The sequence below is a fragment of the Pelobates fuscus genome, chromosome 2, assembly GCF_036172605.1.
Source record: "Pelobates fuscus isolate aPelFus1 chromosome 2, aPelFus1.pri, whole genome shotgun sequence".
Lineage (NCBI taxonomy): Eukaryota > Metazoa > Chordata > Amphibia > Anura > Pelobatidae > Pelobates > Pelobates fuscus.
Window position 1 is genome coordinate 87,895,378 of NC_086318.1, and position 26,294 is coordinate 87,921,671.

The following is a 26,294-nucleotide window of genomic DNA, read 5'->3' on the forward strand; positions in this document are numbered from 1 at the left end:
AAATGTCTACAAGCATGCAATGCAGCTTAAATTGTTTAAGGGCTCTTAAAGCCCTGTGTTTGTTATTCTATATTTACTTTGTTTTTCAGAAAGTGTACAAAGGGACTGAGACTCTAGAACGGCTGTTCCAGACTCTACTGTTCATTATGAATGATCGGCGCCTTTACATCTAATCTTCATATGGACAAAGAAAAATAAAAACAGTCCTACCGGATGTACAAAACTAGCTTTGGCTAGACTACTTTCTGCACGTGTTGCATGTTTTCCTAGCATAGTGTGATACTTTTATGTATTTACTAATAATAAATAGTAACGTTGTGTAATAATCTCCTTATCCACATTTTTCATGTTATATTTGAAGTTTGGTGTCCATAACTTACAGTTTGATCATAACTAATTATTTTATTGGTTTTCATAACCTACAAATTAGACTATGGCATCTTGGACATGTTGCTTGATGGGATGCGTTACAGTGATGTGTTTGCTCTATACCTTTACTAACATTTGGCATCCAGATAATCATAATCTGCAGAAGCGTCTTGTCACTTCTTCTGAAGTGCTTGCTCCTTTTAAACCTATATATTTAGTCTCACACCCTACTACCAGCATTGACCTTATCTTTTCCTTATTGTCTAACTTTCAGCGTAATAGTGTTATATCTAACCGTCCCATATATCATATTTCTCATAGTTCTGCATCCCCACAATTTGTTGCACTTTTTATTGCTAGTGTTCCAAAATTTGACTATGCTCAGCTATGGTTTATTAATAAAACACATCTTCTGATTCCAGAATATGGTGCACTTCCGCATCTTGATAAAAATATTTGTTTGATATGCAGTATTGATTTGCAATCTACTACTTCTGGCATTTTTCATAATTCTAACCGCCGCCCTATGGCTAACATGGATAATCTTAATACCTGTGGAAGTCCAGAAGTCCAGGACTCTACTTCGGTTGCAATGCCTGCGACTATTTTGGTTGATACTTCCAACCCCTCTGATTCTGTAGGTGAATGGCAATGTACAGACAATGGTATTCCACAGTTTATAGTTAGAATTGATGAAATAGCTCAACCTTCTACTCCTATAGCTTCTGTATCTCCCTCTACTCCTATACCAGAATCTACCACACCTCCATTTAAGGAAGGTGACCCTATTCAAGTTCGTTTAGACTCTGCTACACAAGTAGCATATGATGTTTCATATCGTTTGGTTACCTGGCACTTACAATTAAATAAATGGTTGGTTTCCACACAATATTCCAATTGTACGCCATTCGTATCAGTACAGGAAAGAGCTTTTCAGTGGTGGTTTCATGAAAGCATGTTATATAATGTATCACTTCGATCACACCATCGCCCTAGACGAGATATTTTAGCTACTGGGTTAGGTACATATGGTAGTGTCGTGGGATCAGCTGCACAAATTAATTCAGAAATTCTAAGATATAAACTTGCTTCTTTAGCCTCTCATACTTCTACAGGTCTGGATACCCAATATGGTATTAATACTAATATTGTTAAGCTTCAACAGCATCAAACTCATGTTATGGTAGATACAACTGAGATTATTTCTGATAAGTTTCACACTCTGGTCGACTCAGTTTACAATGTTACGCATGATACTGCATGGGCAATGCTATGTTCACAGGTTCAGGCTGATCTGTCTGCCGATCTTAAACTTCAGTTGCAAAGTTTATGGTCTGGTAGATGGCCTGCTTCGTTGAGTCTTGCTGCTTCAAAATCTGTGACTGACTTTGCGATGACTCATCTTTTGTGGTGGGAAGTTCTTCTATCTGACTGCTCACTTGAAAGATGTGCCATTCAAACATTAATACCATGGGCAGGCAAAGATGCTATTATTTATCGTTTAGCTACAATTGGCCTACCGTCTAATGGTTCATTATTGTTGCCTAAACTTTCACATCAATGGGTAGCCCAGGGTACGGATAGTTCCAACTGGACCCTTGTAGACATTTCCTTGTGTCACTCGAATGCTAATTCTTATATATGTTCTCCATCCCAATATAAAACTACTACTGAAACATGTTGGGTTAATCAGGATGAATGTAGTTTTCATGGTCAATTTAATGTTACAAATCCTGTCTACTACTTGGGGTTAGATCGTGTTTGTTTTCACTTATTTCAGCCTGATCAAATTATTTTTAAAACAATGGATGAATCCCTTCTCAGCACTCACTTATTGCCTGGCACGTGGTGTAATTCCATTCCTGTGTCTTATATTGCTTCTTCAGTATGGAACTTCACTATGCCTCAACTTACTAACATAAGTTTGGATTTATCATGGGAACGTATTGTTGATTTTTCCATGTCAGATTTGCCCTTGGGTATGGGTTCTGAGATGAAAAAATGGTTAACTGACTCAACATCAATTACGACATTGCTTAATTCATTAAAGAGTGTTTCGCACCAAGCTCAAATTACTGTCACACATAAACAAGGGATTCTTAAACAGGTCTCTGCTGCTGTTAAACAAGATGGTCAGACCTCATGGTGGGAATCTGTTTTGGGATACAGTAATACTGCTACACATTTTTTTAATATAATGTTGCATCCAGTTGTAGTTATTTCTCTCTTACAACTGATTTTATTTTTATTCATCTGTATCAGTGGTTGCTATTTCAAACGTTTACATCGTAATCTGTGTAAAAAGGTGGCTGTGTTGGAGGACTTAGAGTCTAAGCATAAACGTCTTCTCCCATTATATACACTAAATGGTTATTCTGTATCTTTGGATCCCTCTCAGCTTCCCACTCCTCATTAATTTTGGATTGTATTCTGTGTCCATGTTCTTACATTATTTTTGTTTTCTTTTAGATCTCCATTTTGCTTTTCTTCTATGTCATGACTGGTTCCTTACATTTATTTTTAAACAGCACTTGGGCGTTTCTGTCTCTTTAAGTGAAATACTAAGTGGTACATTCTGATGACAGGTTTACCAGCTACACTCTATTATCAGTAACTTTCTCTGTCAACGTACATCCAGCTGCTTTTATTACACTTATCTGTGAAGAATTTCTATTTCTAAGAAAAATTCCTACTGACTGCTACTGTCTATGGGTACGATCGGTACTAGGATGAAGACTTTGCATACAACGTCGGACGAAGATTTCCTAAACTTTGCATATACCTAAGGAGTTGAGGAGCTATCATGGTTATCCTACTTCTCAAACTTCCTGTTTGGTTGCTGTGAATGTCTATTGTTGCTATTTTATGGTGAATCTCATGCTGCAAATTTCGATTTCATTCTGCGGCCTGGACTCTAATTCTGAACTCTCCATGAACTATATTTCTTGCTATGTCGCTAATATTCCTTCTATTGGACTTCCAGATTTGATACTGGTATTTGACTTCTTCAATCAAGATCTCTAAAGAACTTTAATGTAGCTTTAACACAGTTTACTACGTCACTCTGTGTTATATTTCTTATTCCTGTGTTTCTGCTGGTACCACTTGTATGCAATTTTTTTTTTTCTCTTTCTCTCTTTCTCTTCTCTTTGGCACAAGTGTTGTTTTGTTTTCCTTTTTCACAGTTTTTTTTTCTTGTTTTTTCTTTTTGGTTTTGTCATAGAAGAAAAACAAGTGGGGGAGTGTGGAGTATGGATCATTATTTAATGTGCAGTTTGCAATATATATGTGTATTATATGGTGTGGCGCATACATATATATATATATATAAATATATATATATATGTATATATATATATTTAATACTAATGTACATTTGGTTCTATGAAATACTGACTGAATGACTATTGACTGAAATAGGCTTCTTAACTTAGCTTAGATTTGAAAAACGTTACACTTTCAATGACATTTCCACAAGGTTAAAGTTAAATTAGAACAAACACATGTGCTGTCAGTCAAATGTATACAAAAACACTTCGTAAGCTAATTACAAGCTCGAGCCATTTAGGGAATATCCCAAACTTAGATATGCAATACATTACATCATGTAACAAGTTAGAAAACCTTTTTAGGAAAATCACACAGGTGGGGGCTGCTTTATGGAGAACAAAATGGCTATTTAACTGAAGGAGAAAGGATAGGACGTTGTCATTCTTTAACATTCATTCACTCAGGCATACATTCAACTTCTCACTTGCAGAGCATCATACACAAGGACATATGCTGTCACTAATACTTTGGTAAGATTAATTATTTACTGACTATTTTTGCATTCTGTTACATTCATCCAATACACTTTTATCTTATATTTATTTGAGTCATTGTTTCATTTATTACAATATTTTTACAGTGCCTTTTCGGGTCTTCAGACACTGAATTATTCTAGTGGTAATTATCATCTAGAATGGTTAAAGAAAACAGTATTTATAAGTAATTTGGAAACGGAAGGGTCTACTCCGTATATAGCTATAGATTGCATAAAGACACGCTAAGCTTAGAATGACCCGGAGTGACCTTTTGTCGGTAAAGGTCCACATCATACCTGAAGCGAGCCATAACTATCAAAATTGAAGTATTACCGAAACCGACAAGTACTTTGTCTGCTTATATACAAGTGCTGCGTGCTGTTTAAGCACACTGCCTGCCACGTTTTTCCTTGGTGCTTAAAGCAATTACAATGCTGCAAAGTGGGAAGCTTCTCTAAACATAAAGCAAATTAACAAAATTGTCAGAGGCACTAAAAATGTATAAGTAAAAATAAAAATAAAAATAAACACGCTTTGATAAAGAGAGTTCTCAAATTTGTGCCCCGGCACAGGCTATGAGAGATTTTGTGGGTCAGTTCCTGTGAGATCAACCGATGCCCGATCTGGAGGCTGCAGTTACATGCCTGACGGTCTCGTCGGGGTTGATGGTCGGCCAGGAGTTAACCGGTTGCCCTCTCCAACTCCGGGCTTGTATCGAGGCCGGTATATTGTTGCCACGGGCTCGGGGAACCATGCCGTTACTGTGCGCCACAGGGCTCCCTTCCCCACTGTGCACCATGATTGCCGTGCTGCTGCTGCTAATCCAACGACTTGCCAAGCTTGGGTCTCACCCCCGGTTTCGGTCGCGGTGGTGCGGAGCTTCTTTGGTCCGGGGGTGGGAATCCTCCCTTGCCCCGGGGTTGTAGGAGAGCCGGTGCTTGTGGGCTACGAGTCTGGGAGCCTGCGTGGTCCAGGGTCGCCCCTTGGGGGTGTTGCGGTGAGATTTGAGTAGTCGCTTACGTGGTCGCTGTGCTGCTCTCCGCCAGTGCACCTTCGGGTTATACCCTGTGTTGCTCTCAGCCCGGGAGGGCCTAGGTTGTAGGACGCTGGGGTGCAGGTTGTGGAGTTGCCCTGGTAAGTGTCCCCAGTCCTCCATCCGCCTTTGGCTGACCTTTGCAGGTGTTTGTCGGTGCAGGGTTTCATGCTGCATGCAAGCCTCCAATTTTGCCCAGAAGCTGTCAAATATTTTAGTAATAGAGTTTCTCGTGCAGTCTTTGGTTACTGCTATGTTAGTTTGGTGCCATCGCTTAACTGACAATCTCGTGTCAGGGTGATCCACCATCTTGTGGGCGTCCAACTCCATTTTGTGTAGGGGGTTCGCTGTGTCTATCGTTTGGTGTGGAGTTTGGAGCACCTTGTCCGGTGGGGACCGAGATCTCCCCCATCAGTCCATAGGGGGGGGATGAGTGTGTTCTCTATGCTTGGTGCGATAGGCATCTGGCGGGAAGGCGGCTGTCTGTCCCCTGTGCCTCCGCTAGACCTCATATCGCCGCTGCGGTTTCCAGTCGAGTTCAGCGTTGTGAATGGTATCAGCAGGTCAGTAGGAGCATCCTGTTGAGCCCAATTGCAGGTAGTTTCCAGCAAGTGGATTTGGGATATTTGCAGGTTTTGGGCTCACACTGCAGGAGCTCAGGCAATGTGCGACTGGTCTGCTAGCTAGTTCGGCTCCGCCCCCCCCTGACCATTCTTAATTTAACAAAGTCTAACCTGGCCATTCTAAGTAACATTTATTATTAGACATGTGCAATTCGTTTCGTTCCGAATGTAAATTCGGACGAATTTCAGGCAATTCAGGCATTCGGATACTTCCGAATGTCCGAATAGCTGAATGCCGACTTGCCGAAGTTCGGAAGTTGCCGAAGCACTAATATACCCTGTGGAATAATGAAGAATGTTACATTGTATACCAGTTTAAATAAAAAGTATACAAACATAGACAGGATTCAGCTGTAAGCATTTGCAACACTTACAACAATCAAGTAACACATAGATATAAAATGTTAGTTACTTAGCCAGTCAATGGATGGGAATGAATAAGTAGATAACTCCCTAATTCCCACAGTATTTGGGAGCTATCTACCAAAAGACTGAAAGACCTAAATTGGTCTTTCAGTCAAATTTACTAATACTAAGTAAAGATGACTTAGTATTAGTAAATTCTGCCCCTAATCGCTATACTGCGAGTAGGGGCATGTCTAGTAGACAGTGAGCAGCCTGTAAAAATAAACAAAACAAAAATAAACATGTCCCCCTCCCGAGCTCCACCCAGGGGGCTTTTACACTAAAGGGGGGACCTATTGCCCCAACCGGCCCCCACCCCTGAGCGGCGGGTGGGCACCCTAAAGTAAAATAAGGGGGGGACCTATTGTCCTCCCCCCTGACCCCCACCGCTGAGTGGCAGGTTGGGGCCCAAAAGTAAGTAAAATAAGGGGGGGGGGACCTATTGTCCTCCCCCCGGGCCCCACCCCTGAACGGCAGGTGGGGGCCCTAAAGTAAAATAAGGGGAAGAACCTATTGTTCTCCCCCTGGCCCCCACCTCTGTGTGGTGGGTGAGGGGCCATAAATTAGAAAAGGGGAGGACCTATTGCCTCCCCCCGGCCCTCACCCCTGAGCGGTGGGTGGGGGCCCTAAATAAAAAAGTAAACCATCTTCACCCATGGAGGGCCCCATGCAGACTGAGGGCCGCAGGGCGGGGGAAGGCTTAAAAAGCCTTGCTCCGCCCTGCAATTAGGCTCAGAGCACTCTGATTGATTGGTTTAAGCTGTGTAATTTGACTCATAACAACACTCTGATTGGTTGATTGAAAGTAACCAATTAGAAAGTTATGAGTCAAATTACACAGCGTGGGAAAATTCCAAAGAACTTTCCCACGTTGTAAAATGACACAGATCACCGATTGGTTGGATTTCAAGCTAACCAATCAGAGTGCTGTGAAAGGTAAATGTAGAGACTTACCTGTCAGTCTCTTCATTTACCTGTCAGAGCACATTGATTGGATGGCTTAAACCAACCAATCAGAGTGCTCTAAGCCTAATTGCAGGGCGGGGCAAGGCTTTATAAGCCTTGCCCCGCCCTGCGGAGCTCAGTCTTCACCCGCCCTGCGGAGCTCAGCCTTGGCTGTGGTCATGGCCCCTCTTGAGCCCAGAAAGCCCTCGGCTGTTGGCCCAGTGGGGACCCATGGGAGCCAAGGGGAAGGGGACACAGGATGGCTCCAATCTGAGAGCCAATAAGGGGGGGGCACCGACATGGATGCACATGAACGACCCCAACAGCTCGAGGCGGTCTTTGATGCAAGGGTCTAACTCGTAAATGTTAATTGGTTCTTTCTTTGTAAGACAAAAAGTCAAAAACCTTGACAGAATGCATGTAAGCCACAATCTATGTCAGCCAAATCTGTCTGAACCCCGCTTTGGCTTTTGCACAAGTCGCACAACTGTTGATACTATGTACTTTCTGTCATTGAAAATAAAGAATTTATTTTTTAAATCAACGATCTGTATTTTCTTAGTATCTGTGGATGAGACCATTGTGTAGAAATATTTTTCCCATTTTATTTAATTTTTTTCTTGCGTATTTATTTTAACACCCACGCTAATTCTTTTGTTCGTGGTGGAACTTTAAGATGAAAAGAATCCTGGCAGTAGAACAAAAATTTATCTTTATGTAGGATCTGTGTTTTCTCATGGTTATTAAACTTTATTGTTTGTGCTTTATACTTTCACATATTTCTCCAGATCAGAATCTGACTCCTGACTGTTTCAAACTCCACACTGCAGAAAATACATTAACAAAGTATTTTTTTCTCGTCTTGTTTTAGATATTTTAAGTACTTCTGTCTTTATATCTCACAGTTTACAGAGATTCTGTTAAGTGCAGACATTTTTTTTTGGATGCTCACAATACAGGGTGACATTACAAAATTTTGTTCCAATCGAACAACTCTTAATTTGCTGATTTAATTGTCCCTTAATTAATTTTACATAAAACCATGTAAGTACATAATAATACGCATGTGATCATTGTCAACACTATTATTCATGCAATCCCAAAGCAGATGACTGTACTACTAATTCCTTTGTGGACAAGTAATCCCAAGGGGGCGTAGTGCCAGCAGACATTAGCAGCCAAACTGGCACCTTAGTATCTATCACCACACCCCCTTCCCCAGGATACCAACGTGGATCTATCAAGTTGCTTTGCAGTTTGTTTGTTTTATTTATTTTTTAGCATAATAAAATTTATAAAATTCTGACTACATATTGCTTTTTTATGGTAGGCACAGCCACTTAACACTGATATGGCAATCAGGTAGACATACCTATAAAAATAAGTTTAATAATCTATATTTACATAACAATGACTTCGAAATGCAACACAGTTAAATAAAAAAAGATTTATGGTTCTGTCTGTCTGTGATAAGTCTACATTTTATGCTAAAAGGGACACTATATTTACTAGAACAACTACAGCTTATTGTAAATCACCAGGACATGTGGAGGCTCTCAGAGATGTTTCAGTATAAATTCAACTGTTGAGGCATAAGATGGAGGTGCTAAAAAGTAATGGAAGTGCTAAAAAGTTCCCCTTACGTTTGAGACATCACAATTTGAATTTCTCCAAACCCTCTGTAGGTCTACTGTGGAGTGAAGAAGATCATTCCAACAAATAACAAAGCTGTAATTACCTACTGGTGGGGACCCTCTTGTTTCTTTTTGGCCAACTTAGAAGGCAGACTTTATAAACTCCATTCCATGATGGACTTTGTTCCCTTTCAACAGGCTCTAGTCCTGACCCGACACCTGGGACACTTCAGCTATAGTCCCTTCTTGAGTTCCTCACCCACTGAGAGGGGATGAAGTGGAAGGAATTTAAATTCACTGTATATTTATCCACGCTGAAATTAATGTTCAGGGTTTGAATTAACTGCATATTTGTCTATTTCAACATATGTCTTTTTTTATCATCTTCTCTCATATCTTATATTGAATTGTATAGTTTCTGAAATTGCTGTCTGCACATGCGTCATTGCACCACCCAACACTCAGGGGTCAAAGAGCATCCTGATTCAGTTGGCACCTCTAAAAAGTTCTATCTTGAAATGTATGCATTCCCTACAGGTCCCAATATTTGGTTTGCACTCTTACCTACATCAGTTATTGTTTTTCTTTTCTGGCATTCAATTTGCCAAACATTTATATAAAATGGGCATTGTCCATATGTGGACAAGTGTATGGACATGTTTCAAGTATATATATATATCTTTCATTGCAATAGCATTTGCCACTTTACACGTACAACTCTTTTGCACAATAAAATAAAGAATGTATAAAAAAAATATATAATATCATTGAAACACTTTAAAGCTTTTTGAAACTATAGAGACCTCAAATATAAAACAATAATACAAAGAGTCATTGTCCACAACATTTTATTTAAAGACCCTCAATCAGAGGCAATCTGTGGAGATCAGCTCACTGTAGCAAACTAATCACTTTTTGTTTTTATCCACATATATTTTTTTACTACAAAATCTGTTTTTAATTACTTTCACAGCCATGGGTTACTGTGAGGTCAAATCCGATATATTGGACAGTGCTATTTCTATCTGTAGCTAAAGCTGTCCTACGGTACAATGAACTAACTTTAATTTTAACTTTAGCTATGATTTTCATGTTTTTATTTTTTATTATTAGAGTGCAATTAACCTAGTATACTTCTTTTATGCACATACGGGCCTATACCTAACGTCTATCCCCAAGAATCTGGTTAAAATTAGTTCAACTTGGCAGGTAAAGTGTAAGCATTCAGCCACTTACCTTATCGGTCCGCCGATCTGCCGACATCGGGATCGGTCGGACCGCCGCTCCCACGCCAGGAAAGGATGCATTAAGCATCAGGGACACTGGCCGCTATGCACCCGCCCCTTTTAAAGAGGCGGTGCATGCATACCGGCACCATGAGGTCGGAAGAGCTCTAAACAAGAGAGCTCAACGCACATGTACCTTTTGGGGCATGGTTATGATAATCACGCCCCCAATCATATAAAAGCCCAGTCTGCCCCCAAATCAGTGCCCTGTTGTGGTTCATAGTCATAGTGTGCCTTGTGTCCCTAGTGTCCCCTCAGGGCGTTCCTGTATCATTTTGATAGATCCTTGGTTTTGACCCGGCTTGCTCTTAACTATTCTTATTTCTGGTTTCCCTGACTTGGCTACGTTCCTCGCTATTGTGTATTTCTGGCCTTTAACCTTGGCTTGTTTCTGGCATTTCTTGTAGTTTCTATTTTATCCGACCATTCTAAGGACCAGTTTAGGGACTTTCTATCTGTCTCTGTTGTTCTGGTGGTTTTCACTCTGCGTCTTGGGTATTAACGTTACATAAAGCATGCCAAATTGATAAAATCCTTGCAGAACTGAATATAATAATATTGTCTAATCTGAGCTACAAAACTCCATGAGATCAGCTGAATAACACCGAAATTACAACTTTATTAGTCCTACTTTGCGCCGGTCATCTCACTGCTTAAAAAACAAACTATTGTATCTCTTGCAAATCTATATGTAATATTGCATTACTAGCAATTGTGTAAAGAGAGCAATAGGGGAATGGGTAGATAGATAATGACACACTGGAAGAACGTGTTTTGATTAGAACGTAAACTATAATTTGTATAAAAGTAGAGAAATATCAAGATATTGTTTGTATCAGGGCCCTTTGATTCTTCTATGCAACTGTGTAAATACATGCGGGGTTTAGTACAAAGGTCTCTATTTGATAAGTTTTGCAAATGATCCAATTTTGTCAGAAAAACTTCCAAATGATTTATCTACAAAAATTCCAATAGACTTTAATGATGATTTATGTAGATAAATCTCTTGCAAACCTTTCTAACATCATTGAATCATTTCATTTTGTAAGCTAGTTAGATTGAGGCAAATGTTAGAAGTGGTTGGGGTAGGGGGAGGGGGGGGGGAGGTAAGCTTAGAGAAGAGAGTGGTTAGCCTCACAGTTAGTTTACATAGTATCAGGTCCCATGCCTCCCCACTGCTCGCGGCGGCCTTGCTTACCCCGTCACCGCGAGCAGCGCCATCTGGTCCCTGTCTGCGGCGTGCGGCTGTCCCCACCGCCGTGCTCTAGTCTGACAGTGTTTCTGATGCTGCACGCTCCAGAGCAGCATCCTTATATGTGTGCCAGACCCAGTCATGTGACCCGGCACACAGTGATGACCTCAGAGACCACAAGGGAGGGAAGAAACACCTCCCACGTGTTGTGGTTAACATTAATTGGAGGTTAGTCAATCAGACACACGCCTTGTGTATATAAGCTTACCTCCCCCCCTTGCCTCAGTGGGGGGGAGGAGGGGGAGTGGGAGTGTGAGTGTGAGTGTGAGTGTGAGTGTGATTGGGGGTTAGGATTCATTTTGTTTGGTGATAGAGTTGGGTTAAATTTAATATTGGGGTACATGTGGTGTTAAGATTTTAAGAGGAGGTAAACCTTAAAGGACCACTATAGTGCCAGGAAAACAAACTTGTTTTCCTGGCACTATAGTGTTAATAGGTCGTTCCCCCCTCCCCCCCACCCTCATGGCCTGAAACTGCTATGTTTACAGCTGCAGGGTTAAAACTAGATGAGCCTGGCACCCAGACCACTTCATTGAGCTGAAGTGGTCTGGGTGCCTATAGTGGTACTTTAAGGTGGAAGTTTAGGTCCTAAGCAAAGGGTTTGCTCAGGTTTTGGGAATGGTTAAATTTAACATAAAGGAATAGGGGTGTTTAGGGGTGTGGTATTTGAAGGGTTATATGCAAATTACTCACCCTTCTATGTCTGCTGATTACTTATTAATACAGCATACATCGTTCACTGCTGTCCCTGCTTCTCCTGCAAAGCATTTCCTGTGTGAGAGACTGCTAGTGGGCAGATGGGAAGTGATCCTTTCCACTTCCTGTCCAGCCTCACACACAGACACTTAATTTTACACCCTCTGTCACTGTTCCTGGAACTCTTCCACCATGCTAAGGAGGCCGATTGGACTGCAGAGGACACTGGCCAATGCTTCTGATACTTATCTTTCCCCAATAATATAAGGAGCCTGCACTATTGTCCGGGGCTCAGAACTTGCTGTATTTTGGTGACATTAGTCCCTCTGAGTCCCGCTCGGTGATCCAATAAAGAATCTCTTCCTTCCTGAAGAAACCTGTGTCCATCTCTCTGTGCTTGGCTTCCGTCAGTTTCTCCGGTATCACTACGTTGTAGTGTATTTTAAGTTATGCAAAAAAAAACCACAAAAAAAAAACATTATTGTTCTTGTGGATATCTCACACAAGGTGCTGGCTAGTATTTTTAAGCACACTAGCTAATGTTTGTAATGAAAATCTGTATTGTTAACTCCTTCTTGGGAAATATCTTAATGCAATATCTGGGCTATATTTAAAGGAACCCCCCCCCACCCCCCGTCATGTGAGGGTTTAAAAAGTTACATTTATTTATCTTACAGCCCTTGCTGTGCCAGTCCCACGATGCCCCTCTGCCTCTTTGGCTGAGATCACTAATGTTGATGATCTCAGCCAATCCAATGACCATCTGATTGAATAGCCAAGTTTAATTCGGCTATTGGGTGGAGTCACCTCTAGTTCATGCCAGTGATGTAAACATTTCCTTTCTGTCAAAAATCATATATCTTATTCAAAGCCACAATCACACTCCTTTTGCAATTTCTTTTTGCAATTAAAATGTGTAAATGTTCAGTTGGCCCCAAAGTTCTCAAGTGGACACATAATATAAGAGCTAGTCTGAAAAATGACACACATCACATTTCATACAAATTTACAAAGTCATTTATTTAAATAACAAATATATGTACACACTCAATTTACACATATCTAACATAGTACTAGAAGAAAATACGTGTACACACCATTTATTTGAGATGTGGAACTGTAGCTGCAATGGGATGAATAGGTAATATGTCACGCATAATTTGGGACAAACAGAACCCCCATCATGTCACTTATTTAAAAAAAAAACACACAAACAAAAACACAAAAGACACAACTCATACAAAACACATTAATGAAGAAAGCAAGATAGCATTGCACACATTTACTAAGCTAGACTTTACGCATCGGATAGGTGTTATTGGTCTTTCACTGTTGGAAATAGTTTTTAATGTTTTTTTTAGTGTAAAATTGGGGGATGCTCATATACACATACAGCTCATGCCAGTAACACAAATATATCTATCTATTCACTAAACAGTGATTTGCTGTATGCCTACAGCTGTAACATTTTTGTCTAAATAGTCAGATATGCTAAAGGATATTACCAAAGATTTTGAGCAAGTAAAACTATTGCACGGATTCCACTGTCTCAAGCATTTTTGCCAGACTAATAGCTTTGGACTTTGCTTTGAAAAATTTAATTTGGAGAAGTTCCAGATATGCTTTATTTGTCTGTGATCTAGAAGCTGTGTAATTTGTACGCTGGGGAGGAAATTTTCCATACACTCTGTCCTTGAATTGCAGCTATGACGTTTCAACCTTCCCCCCCAAGATAGGCCTCAGAATACTTTCGAATAAACTTTTCAAATGATTTCAAAGTGATTTAATATTTTTGGATAAACTTTTAAAATTCTTCTTATTTTTTTTTTTTAAATGTTAGACAACCAAAAAAATACATCATAAATGAAAATATCAATTTGTCAAAAAATATAAAAATCTTCAAAATATTTGTCATAATATTAAATCATATTAGTGTTATAAAAAAAATTTAAATCAAGATTTAATAAGATTTGTAGATAATGTATCCTCTTTATAAAAAATATAATGTAAATGGCTGGATTTCTAATGGCTATTACGTGGTCACTGCAAGCGAATTGGATTTTCTGTAACCTTGTCTGGATATTTTATATTTTTGTAAACTTGGTTAATTTTACATGCATAACAATTTATATTATAACAGGCAAAATAATATTTCAATAGATGACCTAATGCTTACAATGTCAGCCTACTTTTTTGTATCATGTTAAAATTGAATGTCATCCCAAGTTAAAGTCACTTTTTTATTATTTTATAATCCTGGTGCAGAATCATTTGGGATTTGTAGAGTCCATGTACTGACTTCTCCTCTCCAGATGCATTGAGTGGTATTATCTCTGCTCATATTCTTAAAGATTGAGAATTATGCTTGAATATGTAGGAATAGGTCATATGATATATTTAATTTCAATTCTGGTCTCAGGATAGGGGAGTCATCAAGGTGCAATTGTCAACATTAATTCATTAAGTCATTGGTTTATTAATGTAGAATAATTGAAGTGCCGTGTTCTAAAAGTAGAGAAATAACCATGGAAACCAATGGAAAATTCCTGTAAAATGCTACACTTTTAGAACTTTGCCCCAGCTTTACACTTCGTTCCAGTTCTCAGACATGAAAGGTTCCGCTGGACCTTCTGATATATCATCCAAACATTTTTTTATGGGAACATTACAATCCTTAGATAGTGAATCATGCCAAGAAGCTGTAGAATTTGTTGATTATATTCTGTGACTTGAAATCTTTCCACACCAGGATCACGTATTATTACTTTGAACATAAAACAAAGCCAAGCAATGAGCAAGGAACTAAAAATGCAGAGTAACTTCGTTCTTATCACTTTCCGTGACTCTATAACAGCTGTAAGTGAGCTAGTTCTCCCATCTTCTGCAAGCCCCAGAGTCAATAGCATCAAACCTTAATATAATTAGATATTACTATAGTCCAAACTTATTGGAAAGTGACCTTATGCACATAAATAATATATTTTAACAAACATTTTTTTCCCATTGCCTTTTCAGTTTCACATTGCTCAGTTCCGTTGTATGACATCCTTACTCATACATGGTATAAATGTCCCGCTGGGGACCCTAAACAGGGTATCACCTGTCACTTTCTGCAGACCAGGCCAAGTCTATTATGTGTTGTCAAACACTTGAAGATGTTTCAGTTCTGTTCAAACTGAGTGAACACTGCTTTAAGCCATTACACACTCACACGGTTGAGTGTTCTCTGCAGTTGCACTTTCCCTCAGTAGAAGGAACTATCTGCCAACTTGGCTCTACAAGACAGGGTTACTGTCTCATGTACACTGAGCCTAAAGATTCATAAACCAATTAATTTTCCTTGATCTCAGCATCGCTAGGAAATCTGCCTCTTCTCTGCCTTATCTTCAGGCTCATGTCCCTCTTGAAGAAGACTTTCTGTAACTTCCTCTTTTATGGTGAAGGGTACATCAGAGCATGACGACTCTGAACTCAAGCTGCTCCCTTCTATTTGGCAAGAAGAACAAGACAGGGCTGGAACCACACTTTCCTGGAGAACATTGAGTATGTTAGAATTCTGGAAGGACTTAGGCACAGACAAGATTGGTGTGCTCTTTCTGGTTTCCATCCACTGCCACTCCTCGTCCTTGTAGAGCATCAATAGATTGGACTCCTTCTCCCTTCTTTTGGATCTCATGTACACCAGCATGATTCCCATCAGGAATATCCCATAGAAAGACATGACTATTAAGATGTAGAGGTATTCAGTGCTTTGTCCATCGCTGGACTGTTGTGTCACATCCGGCGCCGAGTTTTCAACTACCCTTGCCATTGTCTCATTAGTTGTGTCCATTCTCAGCATCAGATCACTAGATGAATCTGCGTGGATTTTTGTAATCTGCAAAGAACATTAATGACTTATTTAATTAAAACAATTAAAAATCTATATATAAACAGACAGTTCTAGATAAATATTGATATGATCCATTAGAAATAAGTTTAAACAAAACCCAGCAATAGACAATGTAAGTGACAAATACCTGGCATTGCTGCTCACATGTCACTAGAGAGTTAAAGCATGTATTCTCTTTTCAGACGGTTTTTACACTATGCATTTTCAGATAGTTTCACATTAGTTTTAATTCTATTTTTCAGAGCTTTCTTAACGACTTGCCAATTCTTGCATGGCAGTACTTTAAATGTGTTTACAGCAAAAGAATACCACAAAAATGGCTTAACAGCTAAAAAGTAATCTCTAGAAAAAAGATTTCCTACCCAGACCAATAGTCCAGGATTTGCCTATAGGAATATATATGCTGAGATACACCTAAATCCTGAACTATTGGTGTTCTTTAATGAATGGGTTAGGGGTCACTTCTGTAGCAAATGTTGCGCTTTGTATTATTCATTTATATTCTTTTACATTTACAATAATGATTTTAACAGCACCATACTACCACGTCAGATTAAACAGAGATAACCGTCTGCTGTTTGAAACTTTCTATGCAATTGCTGTTACATTGCTCACCTACCTGACACTCTCAGGGTTAATCTAACAGAGTTAGTTCATAAATACACCAGACAGAGCATGCAGCCTGTAATTTACATGGTTATGAAATTATGTCTATTTAGTTATTCGGGTAAGGTAACGATTTCTGAGCCCCACACTTTATTGCAGAGATATATATTAATTCCTTGCACCTAGAGGGCCCCAGAGGGACTTATGACTAAATGTGGCTGCAAAGAGCTAGGTCCATGCTGATGAAGCATGTTACCTTATATGTAACTATGTGTAAAGATGTATATAGAAGTATACGTATTAGTCTCAGAATTATATTGTATAGGAAAAATACATACACACAAAAAAACATTTTGCAAATAGCAGGGAAGAATCAATATATGCTTAATTAAAACTTTTCATTAGTAAAGACAATCACTTCTAAAAACTCAGCAATTTTTTTTTATAGTGTCAAGTTGTAATCCTAAGCATTTTTCATTTATTGATAGCAATGCAGAACACGCCTAGAAATATAACTGTTCTGTGTAGATAAATTGTGGCACCTAGTAAATGTTGACTATACCATGTAATGTGAAATATTCATGTTTGTCCATTCAACATAACAGTAACCATTCCATATTAACATTACTTCAAATATCCGGCTGCAAAGTGATAAATCAATCATTTAATAGTATATTTCGCTGTTGCAGCAACTGTCCCTTAGTTAGATCTTTTTGTTTTTTTGTGCAGAGAACTATCTGATTTTTGAATGAAGAAGATGTACATGTTTAAAAGTAAACTTACCTGAAAGAGACTGTAGCACAAAACCTCTTGCTTTCTGTTCCTGAAGTTTGAAATGACTCAGACGGACTTGTGGCTGAAGTTCTTGAAACTAACTGTGCTGCAGAGGTATTATATAGCCAGATGTTAACGTCTGCATGACATGCTATTCAAAGGGGCGGGCAGAAAACTGGGGATGAAGCCAAGTAGGACATCCCAATGTACGTGTGACAGTTGCCAGGGAAAGAGAAAGCAAGGAATAGGGAGAAAGAGGGATGAGAGTTCAAGATAAGCCACCTTTTGTATAGAGATAAAGAATTCTATTTGGAACACAAATAGTTTCAAAGATTAAAGAAGTCTCTCCATTCCCTCACCCCTTTAAATATTACTTAAGTGTTCATTGGTGTGAGTGTTGCAGCAGAGGTAAGTAAACAAAAACACACTAATCTGCACAGTAGTTCCACATCTCTGGCAGCGTCATGATCCGTGATGTTGGGTCATGGTTATGTGTACTTGGCAGTGTGTTTGGAAGGTTCTGTACCAAAGCATGCTCAGGGAGTCATTGCAAGCAAAGGATCCATGGGGGGTAAATGAAAGGATTACTCCAACCAAAAAACACTGTTTTCAAAAATATATATAGTTTTTAATTAAAATAAATCCACAACTTGCTTTCATTCCAGCATAGAAGCCAAGTTCTCCCTGTAGCCTGATGCCTCCCCCACACCCCCTCTGATATCTTTACCCCTTGGCGGAAGGGGCTGAATGGCAGAGGGGAGGACAAGGGGGCACAGAGGGGACTGTGCTACCATTGGATGCCTGTTGCAAACATGCTGTGCGTGCTGACATCAGACATCAAACAAACACATTAGTTAAACTCTGTATGTGATGCATTTCCTAGCGTTCTAGGCAAGGGGGCAGTCTGAGCATCATAACTAATATATCCCATTATTCGGGGAAATGGTTTGTCCCAGAACCAGGGGGTGATGGGCCTGCAGCCTTCGAGCACCATAATCATTGCATCAAGATGTACAGATTCTAGGCTATTGGAAAGCAATGTGATAGGACAGTCAGTATGATTACAGTTCAGTTATACTACTCAAAACTCAAATGTAGTGCTCATTCACTTGACTTGGAAGTTTAATATTTTGGTTTCAAAAACCAAATTGCAAAATTCAGGAAAAAATAGCTGATTTAAAATAATTCCCATAGAGAAACATTGGGAAGCTAGTACATCATTTGATGAAATACAGAGTTTGTCATCTGGAAGACAACCACTAGAGGTGGGTTAACCTTTCAATGGAAACATTGAGACAGAGTTAAAACTAAAGAGCATGCAGGCCACTTCACCACAATGCCATTGGGTCATGCTAAGCTGGGTAGTGCCTTTATGTAGAGAAAGGAGTCAAACTAGCCCTCTCCTGCCACCCGTTTGGGCTAGTTAATCGTCTCCTGCCTCCCGGTTGGGCTAGTTAATCATCTCCTGCCACATGCTAGAACAGTGAAGCTGTGCACTAGCCTGTGGCATGAAAAAACACTGCAATTAATAACTAAATTGTAATGTCAGAACCTGACAGAGTTAGGAAAGTTTGGATATACTTTGGGGAGCTGCAGTCTGATACCTCATGTAGTCTGTTCCCTAAACTGTGCATTGTTGTGGTGAGTTTATAATAAAATTCACTGTGTAATGATTAGACTCGCAGACGCTATGATATTATTATATATTTTTTAAAGATGTCATTTGAAATCACAGGTGTGACCTATCCAGGAGAGAATTCAGTAGTTTGATATTAAACAACTATCGTTTGTTATCGTTATGATATAAAAACCAGGCACATAGCTGGTAAGCATTAAATCACATAAGAGAAAGGTTTATAACACACATCGATTAGTGTTTTGCAGGACGGCGTTTACTCTATTTCTTCTGTAATATTAAACATTGCATTTTTCAGATCACAGTTTCCTTTCAAACAGTCTGTTCATGGATTAGCAGTGCCCCCTCTCTATGCTATAGATAATATCACAAGGAGCTATACGGCTGTGGATGTAAAATGGGAATATTTGATAGACCTGCATTGAAGGGATATCGGGGGTTTCCCACGTCATTTAAAAATAAAATGGAAATGCCACTATGGTGTCTACATTCAGATCTGTCTTTTCTTTATCATAGATAACTGTACATCTTCAAAGTACAGTATATGGTTTGATCAATGATATGATGAAGGGCTGATGACGATACCGTACATGGTGAACCACAATGCCTTGTTCATTAATTTCATAATCCATATATTCAGTTTCACATTTCCAGTTTTATAATAAGAAAATTGATAGCAACTATACATTCCAGATAAGTAAAAGATGCATTTCAATGTGTCTAGGAATGAGGAATGTTTGCTGGAAATGTAATGAGATTTCTCTATTTTTATTCTCCAGACTTTATAAACTACTGATGCCCTGATAGACTAATGCCGGAAAACTAACAAAATACTTATAACAGGCATCTTAAAGTCACTATACCTGGGGACCACTGTTGAGACAGTCTTCCATAGAGACCACAGATCTATATTTACCCGTACACACAAATCAGTACTCCCATACACAGAGACATACACAGCTACACGCTATATATTTTCTCAACCTTATCCTAGCACGTCTAACGTGACCAAAGGCTTGCGTGCTCTGTGTGCACCAGCCTGCCTCATTGCTGAAATTCTGTCACCCAAACTTTACTACTAATATGGAGAGGAGCACACAGCGCGGGCAAAACACTGCTCCACAACTAACCAGCCTCCCATGGCACAGCAAGTCAGGGTATGATTGCAGCACTGATGCAGACCATGCCACCAGCAATCTGAGACACTGTGTCCCAGATTGCTGGTGGCATGGTCTGCATCAGTGCTGCAATCATACCCTGACTTGCTGTGCCATGGGAGGCTGGGACAAATCTGTCTATGCCAGGATGGGTAGCCAATGGCCAATACTTTGAGACTTTTGACTTATACCATGTATCTAAAGACTAATCAGTCCCATCAGGAACACAACCACGTACATTTAATTAGCCAATATAGAACATATTGTGGAATGGAAACACCAGTTAGTGGGTATGTTGTTTGCAGGTGCAAACTGGCTGTAGAGCAAGCATATCAAACTCAAAGGATAAGACAGGCCAAATAAACAAGGTTTACATTTATGTGGGCCGCAAAAACAAACAAGCTGTAGTTTCCATAGAAACAAAGGTTTATTTAGAAAAGTACAGTATAAAAAAGTGGCCTAACTGACACTGGACGTCCTCATGCTTGTATGGCTTCAAAATAAACAAAAGAGCAAATTTATTTTAAGAAATGCATTTGCATATAAACAACATTTAGATCCAACTACCTTGACATATTAAAGGACCACTCTAGGCACCCAGACCACTTCAGCGTAATGAAGTGGTCTGGGTGCCAAGTCCCTCTAGGATTAACCCTTTTTTTATAAACATAGCAGTTTCAGAGAAACTGCTATGTTTATAATAGGGTTAATCCAGCCTCCAAATCCTCTAGTGGCTGTCTCATTGACAGCCGCTAGAGGCGCTTGCGTGATTCTCACTGTGAAAATCACAGTGAGAGCACGCAAGCGTCCATAGGAAAGCATTGTAAATGCTTTCCTATGAGACCGGCTGAATGCGCGCGCAGCTGAAAGGGAGGATCGGAGGCAGAGAGGAGGAGGAGAGCTCCCCGCCCGGCGCTGGAATAAAGGTAAGTTTTAACCCCTTCCTCGCCATCAAGCCCGGCTGGAGGGGGTCCCTGAGGGTGGGGGCACCCTCAGGGCACTATAGTGGTCATTTAAGAAATGTTTGGTAATGGGACTGAAATGGTGAATGTATGTTGTTGCACAGCTGTAAAAAAATTAAATATAATTACGTTATCTTGTTTATTTTGAAGTTCTATGAGTGTGTTCTTCACTTTGGCCGAGATCACCAAACTTGATGATCGCAGCCAATCCAATGCTTTCCACTAGACTAGGAAAGCATTGGGAGGCTATTGTGCATATGTGGCAAAAAGCTGCGCGGCCAAACAGCATCTCTATGGGGAGCGTTCAGCGCCTCCATGCAGACCCAATCTAACACACTACCCCTCTTCCCATTCTAATACACTGCCCACAAATCTAATACACTGCCCACAAATCTAATACACTGCCCACAAATCCAACACACTGCCCCCAAATCCAACACACTGCCCCTCCGCCCTCTACTCATCCACTCCACCATACACTGCCCTCTTCACCCAATCTAATACATTGCCCCTTAAACTAATACACTGCCCCTCCTCCCTCCACTCTAATTGAATAGACTGCCCCCCACTCCCATCACTCTACTTTAATACGCTGCCCTCCCTCCCTCTCTCACTCCCTCAAAAACACTGCCTCCCTTCCCCAATGTAATATAATGGCCCCCTGACTTCCCCAAATTAATACACTGCCACCACTCCCCAGTTTAATATACTGTCCCCTTCCCTCCCCCAGGTTAATACACTGCCCCTTCCCTCTCTTAAATTAATACACTGCCCCCCCACCCACCACCACCACTCTGCACTGCCGTCCCCCCAATTTAACATACTGGCCTCCTCCCTCCCCCAAATTAATACAGTGCCCCCTCTCACCTTCAAATTATTAAAGTACCCTTCCCTTCCTGAAATTAATACAGTGCCCTATCCCTCCCCCATATTAATACAGTGCCCCCTCCTTCAGATAAGTACTCTGCCCTCCCCCCTTAAATTAATACACTGCCCCCTCCCACCTGTCCATCGTCCAGCTCCAGCCCTGCTGAAGCAGGACAGACGCTCCTCTGGCACTGCGAGCAGGAGGGAAGGGTGAGTGGCTGCTCTGGTCTGCTCAGCACACACAGCCACTCTGCCCTCTTGTGGCCAGGAGAGCAAGAATCAGGAAATATGTTTTCCTGTCTTGTTGGTCGCAGCCACAGCTGAAAGTGGCCCCAGGGCAGGCGGGCCGCAAATATATTCACTGCGGGCCGCGGGCTGCATGTTTGACATGCTTGCTGTAGAGGTTATGGTGCCAGGCGTCCTTAACATCCCCTATTAAGCTTAAGTAAGAGCTGTTAAATAGCCTGGACTTGAAGGAACATACTTGAAGAGGATAGGAAGCTGCCCCCCATGACTTGATGGGCTCTACCCAATTGACCCCATGAGATGAGATGCCCCAGTGGCATCTTGAGTCATCAATAAAAGGGAAAATGGAAACTGCAGATATAATCATGATCGAAATATAGGTTTAATTCAAACACCCACTTATCACTAGTTCTTACAATGTCAATAAATATTTGTGCAACAAAAACTGAGGGTTGTCGCCCTACCTAGCCATTTGAGCCAGCCTTCTCTGCTTCCTTGGGAAGTTGAGGTGCTTGAAGAAAATATGTAGTGCATTGAAAATAATGGATGGGATGCAAAGTTTGGGAAAATGTTTTTCAATGACTCGAAAAGAGTCAGGGCCAGATTACTTCAGGTGCTTGTAGGCACAGAATTCTAGGGCACCCCCTGACCCTTCCAAAACAAAATAAACAAACGATAAAGTGAATTTTATGAATTTATTAACTGGACATTGCATACAAACATGTAATATATATATATATATATATATATATATATATATATATAAGGTATTTGATAATTGCATAAATATATATGGCCAAAAGTATTGGGAAACACTACTACATTTTTGAATTCAGGTGTTTCAATCAGACCCAGTGTCACAGGTGAAAAATCAAGCACCTAGCTACGCAGTCTGCATTTACAAACATTTGTGAAAAAAATGGGTCGTTCTGAAGAGCTTAGTTACCTTAACCCCTTAACGCCGTTACGGCGTTCTATGCCGTCGCGGCTTTAAAGGGCTTTAAAGCCGTTGCGGCGGCATAGAACGCCGTAACGGCTTGCAGCCCAGGAGGTCCGGCGGTACTCACCTCCGCCGCGATCCTTTTCTGGGGGGCTGCCTCAGAGCCCAGGCAACCCCCCCACGGCAAATCAGGCCCCCGGGGGCCATGTGATCGCTCTCATAGAACGATCACATGGCCCCCTATAGCTGGCTGTGGATCTGCCAGCAGGGGGGCTGTCTGAAATATCAGACAGTCCCCCTGCTGGTGGGAAGAATTAAAAAAAATAATTAGACGTGTAAAATTAAAATAAATGCATTTTTATATATATAATATATGTATATATATTATATATATATATAATATATATACATATTATATATATGTAACGTCATGCGTAATGTATTTTAATAGTAATATTAGTATATATATTAGTATTAAAATACACTTAGAGTGACGTTACATATATATAATATGTATATATATTATATATATAATAGATATATACACATATATTATATATATATACGTATAATTACAATAATAAATAAATAAAATTATTAAATAAATAAATAAAATATTGAAACAAAATTTAAAATAAATTATATATTCATATGGAATTTTATTCTAACTGTATTTTGTTATTAATATATATATATTGGTAACAAAATACACTTAGAATGACATTCTATATATATCTATCTATATATAAAATACAAATAACCGCAAATATATATAGAGAGATAAATACATATAATTACATAATAGATTACATTAGTATACACGTAGAATTTAAATACCTATAAATGCATATATATTAAAATTCTACGTGTATATTTAAGTAATCTTTTAACATAATTATGTCATTTGATTAATTAAAATTTGATTGACATGCCTGACAACACAGGGAGAAAGTGCAGAGAATTTAATTCGCAAGCACTATATTTGACCCTGTAACTCTCCAAGACATCATAAAACCTGTACATAGGGGGTACTGTTTTACTCAGGAGACTTCGCTGAACTCAAATATTACTGTTTAAAACTGGTAAATTATATTACAACGATGATATTTTAAGTAAAAGTGAAGTTTTTTGCATTTTTTACAAACAAACGGCACTTTTATGGACTATATTATTGTTGTAATATGTTTTACTGTTTTAAAACACTAATTTTTGTGTTTAGTGAAGTCTCCCGAGAATAACAGTACCCCCCATGTACAGGTTTTATGGTGTTTTGGAAAGTTAGAGAGTCACATATAAGGCTTGCATTTCATTTTTTTCACATTGAAATTTGCCAGATTAGTTATGTTGCCTTTGAGACCGTATGGTAGCCCAGGAATAAGAATTACCCCCATGATGGCATACCATTTGCAAAAGTAGACAACCCAAGGTATTGCAAATGGGGTATGTCCAGTCATTTTTAGTAGCCACTTAGTCACAAACACTGGCCAAATATTAGTTTTTTGCTTTTTTCACACAAAAACAAATATGAACGCTAACTTTGGCCAGTGTTTGTGACTAAGTGGCTACTAACAAAGACTAAACATACCCCACGTTCAATACCTTGGGTTGTCTACTTTTTCACATGGTATGCCATTATGGGGGTAATTCTCATTCCTGGGCTACCACACCGTCTCAAAGGTAACATTACTAATCTGGCAAATTTCAATTTAAAAATGGAACGTTCTATATTTGACCCTGTAACTTTCCAAAACACCATAAAACCTGTTAATGGGGGGTACTGTTGTACTCGTGAAACATCGCTGATTACAAATATGTGCATTTTTTTGCAGTAAAACCTAACAGTATTATGACATTTACAGCTAAAATGTGAGGCGGAACTACAATTTTTTTTTAAAAATTAACATTTCTCACAGTTTTTTAAATTTTATTCATAATAAATTAGGTTTCATATATAAATATTTGATATGGAATGAAAGCCCTGTTTCTCCTGAACAAAATGATATATAATAAGTGTGGGTGCATTTAATATGAAAGAGGGGAACTACGGGTGAACAGACATATAGCGCAAATTCCAGTTTTTGTTTACGTTTTGTTTTGATCAGAACGTGCACTATTGACTCCGTCCTGAAGGGGTTAAAGCATGGTACTGCTATAAGTTGTCACCGTTCGTGAAGTTCCATCACCTGCTAGTCCACAGTCAAATATAAGTGGTATATTAGAAAGTGGAAGTGCTTAGGAACAGCAGCAACTTTGCCACAAGTGGAAGACCACGTAAAGTCACAGAGCGGGATCACTGAATGCTGATAGGCATGGTGCATAAAATTTGGCAATGCTCTGCTGAATTCATAGCTGAAAGTTCTGAACTTCCACTGGCATTAATACCAGCACAAAAAACGTGCAGTGGGAGCTTAATGGAATGGGTTTCCATGGCCAAACATCAAGTACAATGCCAAGCGTTGGATCGAGTGGTGTAAAGCACGTTGCCACTGGACTCTGGAGCAGGGGAAATGTGTTCTTTGGAGTGACAAACCGTGCTTCTCTGTTTGGCAGTCTGATGGGGGAGTCTGGGTTTGGTAGATGCCAGGAGAACATTACCTGCCTGACTGGATTGTGCAAACTGTAAAGTTTGGTGGGGGAGGGATAATGATATGGGATTTTTTTTCAGGGGTTGGGCTAGGCCCCTTACTTCCAGTGAATGGAAATCTTAATGTTTCAGCATATCAAGACATTTGTGAGAAAAGTTTGGGGAAGGCCATTTTCTACTCCAGCATGACTAAGCCCCAGGGCACAAAGCAAGGTCAATAAAGAGATGGATAAGTTTGGTGTCGAAGAACTTGACAATCCCACACATTGCCCTGACCTCAACCCCATCGAACACCTTTGGAATGTACTGCAACAGAGATTGCGAGCCAGGCATTCTCGTCCAACTTCAGTCCCTGACCTCACAAATGCTCTACTGGATAAATGGGCAAATATTCCCACAAAAGCACTTCAAAATCTTGTGAAAAGTCTTCCCAAAAGAGTGGAAGCTGTTATAGATGCAAAGAGGGACATGTTAATATCTACATATGTAGCATGCAATGTCATAAGAGTCCCTATTCGTGTATATTGTCAGGTGTCCCAATACTTTTGTCCATATAGAGTAAGTGTATGCAGATATGTAAA

The 26,294-nt window shown here is 39.7% G+C and overlaps 1 protein-coding gene across 1 annotated transcript; it reads right to left on the bottom strand.

The window, feature by feature from the left end:
• Nucleotides 1-14,038: 14,038 nt before the first annotated feature.
• KCNE4 (potassium voltage-gated channel subfamily E regulatory subunit 4) lies at nucleotides 14,039-17,409 on the bottom strand. Its single transcript, XM_063440982.1, has 2 exons — nucleotides 17,331-17,409; nucleotides 14,039-15,926 (listed from the first exon to the last, which is right to left on the bottom strand). The coding sequence occupies exon 2, from the start codon at nucleotides 15,888-15,890 to the stop codon at nucleotides 15,405-15,407; it is 486 nt and encodes a 161-aa protein (XP_063297052.1). The 5' UTR covers nucleotides 15,891-15,926; nucleotides 17,331-17,409; the 3' UTR covers nucleotides 14,039-15,404.
• Between the last annotated feature and the right edge of the window lie 8,885 nt (nucleotides 17,410-26,294).

What these genes read in the sequence shown, in the direction of transcription:
- KCNE4 (XM_063440982.1), bottom strand. Translation starts at nt 15,890, where the DNA reads ATGCTGAGAATGGACACAACTAATGAGACAATGGCAAGGGTAGTTGAA.